This window comes from Meles meles, chromosome 6 (assembly GCF_922984935.1).
Source record: "Meles meles chromosome 6, mMelMel3.1 paternal haplotype, whole genome shotgun sequence".
NCBI classification, from domain to species: domain Eukaryota; kingdom Metazoa; phylum Chordata; class Mammalia; order Carnivora; family Mustelidae; genus Meles; species Meles meles.
In genome coordinates this window covers 149881057-149893628 of record NC_060071.1, presented here as the reverse complement: position 1 = coordinate 149893628, position 12572 = coordinate 149881057, and the positions used below count along the sequence as shown (strand labels likewise).

At 65.3% G+C, this 12572-nt stretch overlaps 1 protein-coding gene across 3 annotated transcripts in view; it reads right to left on the bottom strand.

Moving 5' to 3' along the window:
- KIF26A (kinesin family member 26A) overlaps positions 1 to 11265 on the bottom strand; it is a 46749-nt gene extending 35484 nt beyond the window's left edge. For 2 of the 3 annotated variants that reach the window (XM_046008382.1, XM_046008384.1), the window contains exons 1-2: positions 2920 to 5264; positions 2332 to 2577 (exon numbers count right to left, since the gene is read on the bottom strand). In XM_046008382.1, the coding sequence (XP_045864338.1) occupies positions 2332 to 2577; positions 2920 to 2961 (288 nt within the window). In that variant the 5' untranslated portion in view covers positions 2962 to 5264. Of the gene's footprint in view, positions 1 to 2331; positions 2578 to 2919; positions 5265 to 9185; positions 9326 to 10275; positions 10924 to 11134 lie in introns of those variants that run through there. The other variant, XM_046008383.1, reaches the window with a different exon arrangement.
- Positions 11266 to 12572: the final 1307 nt, after the last annotated feature.

The window sequence follows — 12572 nt, the reverse complement described above, 5'->3', positions numbered from 1 at the left end:
ACACGGTCCCGGGGCTCAACAAACCTGCACCAGATCCCAGAGCAGACAGCTGTCTGCCAGTAAGGAGGGAGGGCAAGGAGCCAGCTGGGCGGAGCCCTGGCCAGGACTCCAGGGGCACAGGATGGGGTGACCCGGGGCTGGCTAACACCCGCTGTCCCTCTACCCTCGCAAGCCTCCCTCTCCACCCGAGATCAAGCCGGGACCCCTAAGGGGAGTGCCTCCAATAGCCAGGCTGGGGTCTGGCTCCAGCCCTGCAACGGGAGCCCAGCAAGGCCCGCCCCCACCACCGAGTCTGAAGTGCCGTCCTTATGAAGTTCATCTCTGCATGATGAACACCAAGAAAGGGCCCCTGCGGAAAATCCTAGAACACCAACTCCGTATCCCAGTGCCATGCTGGCCTCAGAACAGAGCCTACGGCTCCTGGACATGGGCCAGGCTCGAAGGAGCACCGGGCTCACCCACAGCCAGTCACACACAGCACCCCCCCCCCCCCCCAGCTACCTCCCTAACCAAAAGCAGAAGCAGGTCCCTGCACAGGTCCCAGAGCTCACCTCGCAGCCCTCCCTGAAGCTGTTCTGGGCCAGGCAGGCCGGGTCCCAGGCTGAGAGTCAGCCAGGATGCCGGGGAAAGCCTGGGTTGCCCAGGTCAATGACACCTACCAAGGTCCCAGGGTCTCAGGCCCAAACCCCCATGTCCCTTGGCTTCGGTGGCTCAGCCCTAGGGCCTCGAGCCCCCCAAGACCTGCTTCCACCCTCACAGGGAAAACAATGAATAATGCTTGGGCAAAGCATCCTCCAGGTTGGATCTCAGCCCCAGAAGGGCCTCAGGAGGCTACACCCATCTGACAAGGGAGGAAACACAGCAGGGGAGGGGCTGCAGACCAGGAACAAAGCGCGGGACCCGTCTGCTGGGTGAGCATGCTGCTGGGTACCAGGGGCAGCCAGGAAATGGGGTGAGCCCCCACCTGGCACCGAGGGGTACTGCCAAACTCAGAATAGGCTCAGGCAGGTGCGGGTGCGAGGTGAGCACTCTGGGTGGTCAGGAGGCTTCCCTGATCAACGTGAACAGGAGGAGACCACAGAGCCCCGCCCCTGCCCCCATGAGGGGCTCTCCCCACCAGGACCCCAACCCCCCAACCAGCTAGCCTCCCGCCCAGCACCACCCACAAAACCCAGCTCAGTCCCTGAAGCCCCTCCTCTCCCAGGCCTATTTCCCCTAATGTGTAATAAGAAGGCCCGGGAGCTCCGACAGGCCCCCAGGAAGTCCGTCCCACATGGGAGCCTACAGGTCCTCTGCTGCCGTCAACCAGATTCAGGCCATCTGGGGGCACAGAGCTTGGGAAGGCTGCACCCCACTCCAAACAGCGGATCTGGAGGCTGCAGCCCCCTCCTCCACCCGGGGCAAGCCACAGGTCCCCCCTCCAGGCCACAGAAACCAGACTCGCCTCCCTTCCCCGCCCCTGCCCAAGGCTGGAACACCGTGGGACCCCCCAGGAACCCCGGCTCTCTTCCCCATCCCAGCGGTGCCAGCTGGGAGAACTATATTTAGCTTCAATGGGGATTATGCAGACTTCCCAAGAAGGCTTTCAAAACGACTGAAGGTCCGGCGGGAAGGGCTTCCTCTGGAGACCCCCACCTTCCCAGGCTTTGCAAACTTCCAGGGCTCATTGTTCCTTGAACAATGGTCCCAGCTCCTTCCAAGACCAGGGTAAGCCCATTGGATGGAGAATCTGGCAGAGCCCCCTTTAGGGGCAAACACCTAGACTATTGGAGCCCAGTCCCTCCATTTCCCAATGGGTGGCCGCCGCCTAAGGTGGCAAAGCCCCAGGCTGTGTCCCACACACAATTCTTATTCATAACCCAGGGAAAGGGGGAAGGCAGGGCCCCCCTGACAGCGGCAGGAACCCCTGTGGTCCTCCAAGCCCTCCCCCCCCAGGTGTGCAATTTCCAGACACCTGGCTGGGGGCCCAGGAGCCCCAAGGGCAACAAGGCACAGAGTAACCTCTTGCTGCTGGCAGGGCAGGAGCTGTCCCGCCCAGGGCGGAGTCCACGCCATCCCCCTCTCCCTTCCCCCTCCCACACAGACTGGGATTCCAGCTGTGGGACATCTGCGGCTCCGGGGAGAAACGCCCGCCCAGCCCCCCTCCGATCCCACCGCCGAGCCTCTTAGAACTGCTGCAACTCACGCACAGCGCGTCACAGAAGGGGAAACCGAGGCCCAGGGAGCAGAAGAACTAGCCGAAAAACGCTCGGTGGAAGTCGCCTCCCTCCGGGATCCTGGGTCTCCCAGATGGCAGCCCGGGAGAAGGCGGTCCGAGGAAGGTCCACTTACCCGGAGGGGCGTCCCGGGCCCGCTGACCAGCTTCCACGCCTGTCGCTTGAGCTCGGCGAGCTTCGTGTGGCAGTGGCGGCACCAGCCGCCTCCGCCCGCCGAGTGGCCCTGCTCGGCGCCCGCACCGGCGCCCTCGGGCGCAGGGCGGCTGCCGCATGGGTCCTGCTCGGGCCCGTTGGGCAGCCTCTTGCGGGGGGACACCTCCAGCAGCTGCAGCGGCTCGCGGGCCGGGCCGCCCTCGGCCACCTGCGGGGGTGGGGGCAGAAGGGGACGTGAGCCTGGGCCCCCGAGCAGCGCCGCCCGGGATCCAGCACCGCGGACTGTAGGACGCAGCGCGTCCCGGACTCAGAGTGAGGCACTCGGCAAAGTTCGGGGCGCGGGCCGCCAGCCTGCCGCCCACCCTCCCCGCGCAGCCGCGAGGTCGGGATCGGGGTCCCTCCCAGCAGGAGGCCCGGCGCCCCCCCCCGCTCCGCTCCAGGCGCGGCCCCCAGGGGGCGCAGCGCACCCCGCGAGCGAGCATCCTCGGCGTCCGGGACTCCGGCTCGGGGCGCCCGCCGCCACCTCCCTCTCGGGCCCGGCCGTGCGTACCGCTGGTGCTGCCGCGCACAGGGGGGAGCCGCGGCCGCCCATGGCCTGCGCGCGGGAAGGGCCGCGCGGGCGCTTCGGGCGGCGCGGGCTCTCCGGGGTCGCCGCGGCTACGTGATCCGGCCCGGGGGAGCCCCCATGGTCCGGCCGGCCGCTCCGAAGTTGGCGGCGCGGGCGAGTGCGGGAGAGCGCGCGGCGGCGGCGGCGGCGGGAGTGCCGTGGAGGCGAGGGCGGGGCGAGGTGGGGGCGGGGCTCCGGGGGCGGGGCCGGGGGAGCAGGGCTCCGGGAGGGCCGGCCCGCCCCGCCCAAGCCCGGCGCTCCCCGGCGCGTGGGGGAGGGGGCCCTCCTCGACGCGCGGCCCCTCCCACTCCCAGGACCCCAACCTGTTAGGCGAGTCCCCGCGGGAGGGAGGGGCGCCGGAGGGCCTCCTGGAGATAGCCGGTGCACTGGCGCGCATGCGCTTCCCTGCTCCTCTCCCGGGACAGTGGGGTCCGCGCGTCCCCGGGGACGCACCAACCCGCGCCTCACTTTACGCGCGAGGACACTGAGGCGGCAGAGAGAAAGGTCTTGCCCAAGGTCACCCAGCTAGGGAGGACGAGGAAGAAGCTGAACCCCGACCCCGACTCCCCCTCGCTTTTTCCCGCAAATCCCGCATGCCCCGCTGGTCGCGGGCCACCCTTGGGGTCTAACAATCGCACGTAGGTGCTCGTCGCCGCGGGGTGCGCCTCGGAACGTGCAGCGCCTGCGTCCGAGTCTGGGCACGCGAACGGGGCAGCCTCGCGTGTGCAGGAAAGTGGGTGTGCGCGCTGCGCGTCCGGGAGGCCGGAGGCGGCGGCGCGGCGGGCCCGGGGGATGCGCGCGGGACCTGTTGTCACCGGCCTGGCAGATGGGACTTAGCTCCGGAATTAATTGCCTGTTTGTCTCCGGCTGAGAGGTCGCCCCCCTTCTCGGCGACCGGTTGCTCCCGCTCCAGCCCGGCCGGAAGAGGCGCCGCTCTCCGAGGCGCAGGCAGCTCCGGGTCCAGGCTCCGGGTCAGCCCGACTGCCCGGGTCCGGCTCGCAGGGCGCGGCCGCGAGCTTCCCGTGGCGCGAGCGCCCCCTGCCGCCCGCCGCGCTCTCCGTCCCGCGGCTCCGGAGAGACCCGGCGCCCCGAGTCCCCGCAAGACGGTCCGGGGCCCAGGAAGGGCCCAGCCAGACAAGGGGCCGCGGGCGGGCCGTGGTCCGGTCGGAGACCCCGGCCCGCGGCTCCCCGCGCAGGCAAACCCTCATGCAGTTCGGACTGCTCCTTGCCTGGCCTGCGCCCCCCAATTACGTCTTGCCCCGCACCCTTTTACTTGGAATGTCCTCCCGGTCCACGCACGCACTCCCCCAAAATGAACAGTGGCTCGTAACACCTCCCCGCCCTGCTTTCCAAGTCACTTCTGGTCCGCCACGTGGTGGGGTGCGGGAATAAAGTGGGCAGGGGCTCCCCACTCTGTCTCCGCAGTCCCACGGCCTCCAGCCCCTTCCCCCCTCCCCGAGCCGGGGGCCGGAAGCTCGGGCCGTCTCCTATCTCGTCAGCCGCGGGGGGGGGGGGGGGGGGGGAACGGGCGTCAGCCCCGTCCGCGTCTGGGTGCCGCGGGCAGTCCGGCGCCGCATCGCCTTCAGACAGCACCGGTCCCCGCCCTTCAGTTAGTCTGGGACACACGCGCGCGCACACACACGGGCCCAAGGCGTGCGGCTCCGAGCCACGCACACACCCCGCACAGGCGCCCGCAGAAACGCCCTGTTGCGGACGCCCGGGGCCAGTCTCGCCAGCAACTTCGGCGGGTCCGCACCGCCGCCGCGCTCGGGGAAGCGCACGTACGCACACCCCACACCCGCGCTCCGGGAGCCCGCACACAGCCCGGCAGAACCCGCAGGCGCACGCAGGACCTGGAGTCACCTCGGGGACCTCGGGTCTGCCGTGAGACCCCTGGCCCCCAGCAAGGCGCGCAGTGGGACCGAAGTCCCGCGCTGCTCTCTCCGCGCCAGCTGAGCGCCTCGGGGGAGAGGGAGACGCGGGCAGCGCTGACGGGGAAAGTGTGGCCGCGGGTGCCTCGCGCGGCCTGCGGGACGCCGCGGGACCTGCTGCCTCCCTCCCGGCGCCGCCTCCTCGGCCGCGGGGACCGCGCGCGGCAAAGTGGCGGGACAGCGCCTCTGCCGCCCTCGGGTCCCGCCGCTCGGCCCTTACCTTGGCTCGCCGCCGCAGGAGGTGGCTGGTGAAGCCCAGGATGATCTCCGAGTCCAGACAGAGCGCCCCCATCTCCAGCAGGCTGGGCGCCTTGCGGGGCGCGCCGCGGGGCGGCTCGGGCGGCCCGGGCAGCGCCATGGAGGAGCGGAGCGCCGGGAGCAGAGCGCGGGGAGCCGCCAGGAGCTCCTCCCGCCGCCGCCGCCGCCGCCTCCCCGCTCGCGCGCTCACTGGCCGCGCGCCCGCCGCTGCCGCCGCCGCCGCGCCCCGCACGGCGCAGGGCCGCCCGCCAGGCCCCCAGTCCTCCGCGGTCCGCGCCCGCGGCCCCCCGCGCTCGCGCCGCGCCGCGCGCCCCCGCGCTCCGGCCCCGCCCGCCCGCGCCGACAGCGCCCCCTCCGCCCGGCGGACGAGCCAGACGCCCCGCGGTGCGGGCCGGAGGAGGAGGAGGGGCGCGGGGAACCGAAGGCCCAGTTGCTGTGCTGCGGAGGACGGCGGGGGACCAGGACCCGGCCTGGGGCCACACTCCCTGCTTCGTGGGTCCCTGCCAGGTGCCGGGCCCGGGAGCTCAGGGCTGGGGGAGGCGGCGCTGAGCAGGACTTCCGGAAACCTCTGTGGACAGGGGACACATCTCCGCTCTTCCCCTCTCGAGTCCGTCCCGGGGAGTCCCAGTCCCTGAAGACGTGTAGGGAGTCAGCGGCTTTGTGCTCCCCACTCCGGCCAAGCCCCGGAACGCCCGTCTAGGGTGGCTGCATGGAGCCCGCATCCCAAGCCCCAGCCTCGGCCCTTGGACAGAACCCCAATCCCGCCGCCACGAGCAGCTTCCCTGCCCCTACCAGACCCCTCTGGCCGCTCCGGTGACTCCCCGTGGGCTGGAAGACTCCTGCTGGTCGCCTGGCCAGGCCAAATTATGGTGGGAGCTGGGGATGGATCAGGGGTAGATCTGCACAGATAACAACGCCAAGCCATGCACAGCTCCTATTGTGTGCGGTCCCCAGGAGGAGCGGACAGGAGGGGTTGGCGGGACACCTGCTTGGGGGTGCGGGGCATTGGGCAGACAGACAAGGTTGCCTACATAACCTGGGTCCCTGGGGAAGGTCTTCAAGCATTAAGGGGAGGCGGTGTCCAGAACAGAGCTAGGAGGGTGGGCCTTGAGCAGGACCTGGAAGGTAAAGCACCAGCGGAGAAAAGACTGGAGAGCAGTTGGGCTGGGGGTCAGCATGCTGGCCTTCCAGAAGCCCTGCTCTGCAGATGGCAGGGCCCAACAGCTTGGCTGAGGGGCTACCACTGGGCCAGCCAGGCCATCCCCTTAGCCCCATGGAAGGACCATGGACTCTTCCCACCCCCCAAATTCCCTGTGTTCCAGGAGACCCTGGTGCTCCCCAGGTCACTCCCCTGACCCCCACAGATGGCTGCTGAAGGACACAGTTTCCACCTGACTGCACCCAACAGACACATGGTCAACACCTTATCTGTGGGCCACAAGGCCAGCGACAGCACCCTGCCCCGACCCAGGCTTCAGGTCAGGGGAGAAACCCCAGGAGGAGCTGTCCCTTCTCCACCCTGGGCCTGGGACAGAGATCAGGACAAGCTGTAGGAGGGGCCTGAGTCCCCCCCCCCCCAGCTCCCCAGCTCCAGCCCCCTCCTCTGGGTTCCTAAGGTCTAAATTTAGGGGGCACTGAGCTCCAACAGGCCACCCTGGGGACCTCCCACCTTCTCCCCTCCCCCCACGGGCAGACGCTGGGGAGCACTGTCCTGCACCCCCTTCTAAGACCCCAAGCCTGGGGATGGGGCCCCTCCAGGAGACCCAGCTCTTCTGGGAGGAGGCTGCCCGCCATCTCAGCGGATTGATTAAAGTCATCGTGTAGATTTTTTTTTAACCTTTAATTTACCAAGCACGCCGCGCGGGTCAGAGCTGTCCCCGGGGAAATCTAGGCCAAGGGAGCAAAACAGAAAACCCCCTGCAATCGCGCGGACTTCTGACGGGATTAATTGCTGGACTCAGCTTCCCATCTATTTCAGGGAGGCAGGAGGACACTGGGCTGGAGTGGCCGGATTCCGGCATCAGGTGTGGGAAGCCCTGAGCCCAGCATACCAGCATCTTCCCAGGACTGCAGGGACAGTGGGAGCCCTTCCTGCCCCCGCCTACTCACAGACTAGTCCCTCCTAGGCCCAACGCCCTGTGGTGGCCTCAAGCTCAACCCCACGGCAGGCTTGAAAAGAAGGGGCCAGTCCTCTCAGTCAGCAATGGGAGCGCTGGGCAGCCCCTGGCACCCTGATGCGCCCCACGGTGCCTTCGGGAGAACCAGCGGTCTCTGCGGTGGAGGAAAACTGGACCCGAAGCCTAACACTTGACCCGCAGTGACAGCGCATGCAGGTCAAAACCCAGAGCTCTTAGAAAGGAGCCCCAGACCTACTGTAGGGCAGGGTCGAGTTTATCTTTCTAGAGATTTCTGCCGCTAAAGGCCTGGACCCTTTGGGGAAGAGTCCTTGCCTCTGAGAAGAGGAGACGGCGCAGGCAGAGAGAAGCTTACACCTACCCGTCACGTCCCTTCGCGTGGTTTTACCTCCCGCGGGACCGCGACGGTGGCTGTGAGTGTCTAATAAAGAGGGAAGCATCAGAGGGGCTGAGGTCAGATGATCTGAGGGGCACGCCCTAGAGATGCACTCATCTCCTCCGAGCGGGAGAGAAGGAAATTTCCCCCTCGTCTCAAGGGGGCCTCGGGACTCTCCCACGCTTCCTCGGGCCCGGTCGGGTCAGCAGGTTCCCCTCGGCACCCCTGCTGAGGCCTGGCTGGTGTCTGCAGTGCAGGAAGGATGCCCCGGAGAGCAGCCAGGGACGACCGCCCGGCCGTGTCCACGAGGGAAGCCCCTCAGCCCCAAGGGCATCTTTAGGTTGGGAGAAGAAGGCCACTTGGCCCAGCCCTCCTTCGGGGCGCCCGTGCGCTGGGGGGAAGGGAGTCTGCTCTGCTGGCCTCAGCTGTGGACCACACTCTGCATTACCCCCTTGACCGTCTTCTTGTGATCCCTGTTTTGAAGCAAGGGAATAGGCACCGAGTGGCAAAGAAACCAGAATTTGTCCCAGACCGTGCCCCCATAATCAAGAACCCTTATGTCCTGCTGCCTCTTTGCCCTCTTTGCCCCCTTCGCCCCCAGGACCTGGCCTACGTGGCCTCAGGAGTGCCGCTGTGGAGGGGCAGAATGGCCGGGGCCCTCACCAGGGAGCTCCCAGCCGGGGGCAGATGCAGGAGCCCAAGGCGGTCAGCCCCACAGCGTTTTGCGGGATCAGGGTCTGTCAGGTAGAGAGGGAGACTGGCAGTCCGGCCAGCTCCCTGAAGAACGGGGACCCTCACTGTGCCAGCCCCATTGTCCCCCCTGCTGTGTGCCCGCCCCTGCTCGGCACCCCGAGGCCAGGCGGGGCCCCAGCCCCAGCCCCAGGGCACTCAGACGGCGGCAGGCGCTACGGCTTCAGCACCTCGGCCAGCGCCCGCAGAGGAGCGGAGCTGCTCCAGGGCCCCACCGACCTCTCCTGGGCTCGGTGGGGCTGGGCTCCGGGAAGGGGGACCCGCTGCGGGGGAGGGGTTCTCCATCATTCATCTGCTCATTCACTCGGTGCAATCAACCTAGAGTCGGCCTTGATTCCTGATTGTCCTCACCGCCCCCACGTCCTGTGCACCGGGACCTCCAGTCCCCGCTACCTTGGCAGCATGTCGAGTCAAACCCCACTTTTCACCGCCTCCATCTGCCAACATCCTATCCTGCAGCAGCAGCCCCCACCAGGCGAGCCTGTAAGAAGGTGGGCGAGACCACACCACCTCTCTGCTCAAAAGCCCGGCTTCCCACCTCTTTCCCTGTGAGCCCTTGTGTCCCGCAAGCCCTCGCCGACCTCCTCACTGTTCCCAAACTCAGGGCCCAGCGATGCTGGGGTGAGTGCAGGGCCTGCTGCCCCCCACACAGCTACAGGGCTCTCTCTCCCTCTTCAGGAGTCTTTGGGCAGGTCCCTCAGCAGAGCCTTCCCTGCCCACCGCACCTGCAACTCCAGCCCCTCCCAACCTCTCCCGGACCTCTTGCTCTCCTTTCTCCTCCTTAGCTCCCATGGTGAATTACTACAACAGTTTCCTCTCTGTCTTGTTCATTGTCCATCAGCCATTAGAACATCAGCGGTCCCCCACGTCCCCGGCACACGATAGATTCCGCCTGACATCTGTTGAAGAAATAAAGGCATGAGTGGATCCCGGGTACGGTGTTTGCGGCCAGTTCCCATGGGAATTCCCATTGCAGGAAGGCTCCTGTCTCCCCATCCCTCATCTTGGCCCAGCCCCCCTGGACCCCTGGTTGGGATCTCTGTCCCCCTCCTCGCTGCCCATACTGACTGCTCTTCCCCCACCCCACTATCCCTGGGATGACTGGACCAGGACCACCCAGCTGCCCCCTTCATGTCAGCCAGGGTGACGACCCTGAGGACACTTCGGGGCCCAGATGGAAGCATTACTGGTCTGAGCCTTCCCATAGCGGCACCAGGTGGCCCCCAAAGCCCACAACCAGCGCCCCCCTGTGGCCACGGGGTGCCGGCCCTCCACCCAGCCTGCCAGCGTTCCCAGCCCCTAGCAGAAACCTGAGCCAGAAGTGGTTGTCCCTCGGCCAGCTCGGACCTCCTCCTCTCCGGGCTCAGCCCCCCTCCCTCCTACTCTCATGCCCCAGGAGCCAAACCCTGCAGGTCTGTCCTTTTCGTCTGGACGTTGCCCGCAGAGCTGGCCAACTCCTCCTGCAGGTCACATCAGATGCCCTCTCTTCCAGGAAGGCTCCCAGCCCCAGACAGCTCCCGTCTCCAAGCCCTGATACTCCCCCTGCACAGGCCGTGTGCCCGTGCCCCTGCAGAGCAGAAATTAGACTCGTGTCTGGGCACCCGGAGCCCTGCTCAGCCCAAGCAGTGACAGGTAGCCGAAGCAGACGCCCGCCTCCCCGGACCCCAGGCTCCCCGGGGTCACAGAAGAGGCAGGCCTGGGGAGCCACAGCGCCGCCTCTAGGACGGGGCACTGCCGCCTGCGGCCAGCAGATGGCGCGTCTTGGCCACAGTCTAGGGGGACGGAAAAGGAAGACATCACCTGTTTTGAAATTTCAAATCAACACCAAGAACCAAACGAAGATACTTACGCAGATAGAGAAACTGAGGCCTGAGAGAGGCAGGGGCTTGCGCTAGACCCCCGAGGGTGAGGAGCGTGCTAAGACGCCCTGTGGCCTCACGAGCCTCCTCTGGGGGCCTCCTGGGTTCCTCCCACCGCGCCCCACAGGCTTCAGCCCCTGTCCCACACCGCCCACTCCCTTCTCGCCTGGCGCTCTTGCTCTCTCTCCCTCCAGGCACAGGCAATGACCAGCACGGGCGGAGGCACACGTCGGGGCGGGAGTCCTGGAAAATGCAGGGCAGGATGGGCCTCACCGCCCCCAGGAACTCATCCAAAACACAGCCACCACCTCTCCAGGGGCGGGGCGGGGCTCAGCACAGCTCTGGGACCCAGGCTGGGCACAAAGGCGGCCTCGTGAATGTAAGCTCTGGGTGTGCCCGTGTGCACGTGTGTCATAGTTCTAGCAAGAGTGCACAACACTGGCGAGAACAGCGTGAACTGAATGATGGGGGGGGGCTGAGACAGCCACTCCCTCCCTCCAGACCGGGGACCTGCACCACTGACCATGGTTGCCATGGCTGCAGGGGGTGGGAGCGGTGGGCAGGGGAAGAGGAGAGGGTATCCGGCCCGGAGCCCCGAACTTCAGCACAGACGCGATCCAGAGAACGGTGAGGAAGCCCTTGGAAAACAAAAACACAGCAACAGCAATAAAACTCCAGAGAAGGGTTGGAGGCCAAAGTCCAGAAGATCTCACGGAAAGCAGAGGAAAGAGACGAGGAGGGAAACAATGACAGGATTAGAGCCACGAGTGTGACGTCCAAAAAACAGGACAAGAGAACAGACGAAGTCGCAGTGAGGAAATAATAATTTAAAAAAACAAACAACAGTACCAGAACCGAGGACTAGGGATCTCCCACGCCTGGCACAATAAAGGCGGGCAGGGGCAGGAATCACGCGTCCAGCCAGAAGCACGTTGGCATCCGACGCCGTCCCAGCAGGAACCTCCGGGAAGCTGGGAGACGAGCAAAGTCTGCAGCCCTCAGAGGGAAATGACTCTTCACCTGGCCCGGCCCATCACCATCACCCAGCAGGAAAGTACCATAAAGACAGACAACTTGACCTTTGATTTTTTTTCCCTTTCTCAAAGTTCCTGGCAGACGGACTCCCCCAAGACAAGGAACTGAACCAAGGAAGGAGAGGCTGTGGGAGGAAGGAAATGGGACCTCAACCCAGAAGGGGACAAAGGACATCTCGGAGCAGTGGTGACAGGAGGTTAAGGGTGTCAGCGAGTCCTGTGGGGTGCAGAGGGGAGCCGGTGCTCAGAGCACATTAAGGGGAGGCCCTCGGGGAAGGAGCAAGGAAGGGAAGGAAGGAAAGAAGAAAATAAATTATTTACTGTATTTGAACACATTAGGAAACATTTAAACTTCAAAGGTTTAAACATCAAAGAGCATGGAGTTACTCACAATTACATAGAAAACTATGCACATTTTTTAAACGAGGTGATTATTTTTTGAAAAAATCCAGCAGCGGAAGCAGAACACATAAGAGTACGATCGTGGTGAACACAGGACGCCAGCAGGGGCGGGAAAACAGAAGGCGGGAGGCTCCTGTGTTTCTCCACAAGCCTCATACTTACTGTTTGACGTCTTAAATGATATACGTGTTTACATTTCAGTTTTCAAAAATGATTTGTTTCATTCAAAAAGGTCGATAAGAGGAAAGCTATACTCCCGAATAATCGCAGAGAAAATCCCAACGGGGATTACGAGGAGAACAACCGACCTGGACCCATCTCCATGTTCTCGGTCCGAGCCAACGTGGCTCCAAGAGAAAATCAATCCTCACACACGCTAGTGTAAAACAAGGAGAAAGACGAAATAAGCCCGACTTAGCAAAATGCATGAGCAAGTGGTGTCTTGGCCACGGGGCGTCATTCCCAAGACCCCAATCCTGCCCGGGGCGGATTCCAGTAAGATTCCGTCTGCAGCGCAGGGAAGGCTGGTGGGTGAGTCTCAGGGCAGGAGAGAAGTCACCCAGAGTGTTCCTGGGGAGGGGACGGAGATGGCTCTGCCCCGAGAGGCCACCAGGGAGCCCCTCCCAAAGGCTTTGGGCGGCACTTCTGCTGCCCCCAGGCCGTCAGGGCGGTCATGTGTCTGCGCCGTGCCGCCCCGGACAGAGCTGATGGGGGACCACAGGTGCCACTTGAGCACGTGGCACATCTGAGCCCCTGGGGGAGGCCAGGACCCAAGGTCAGGAGGTGGCCTAGTGGCAAATGAGGGCCTAAAGTATGTCCGTAACGACCGTGGCACACCTTGGGGACAGCCA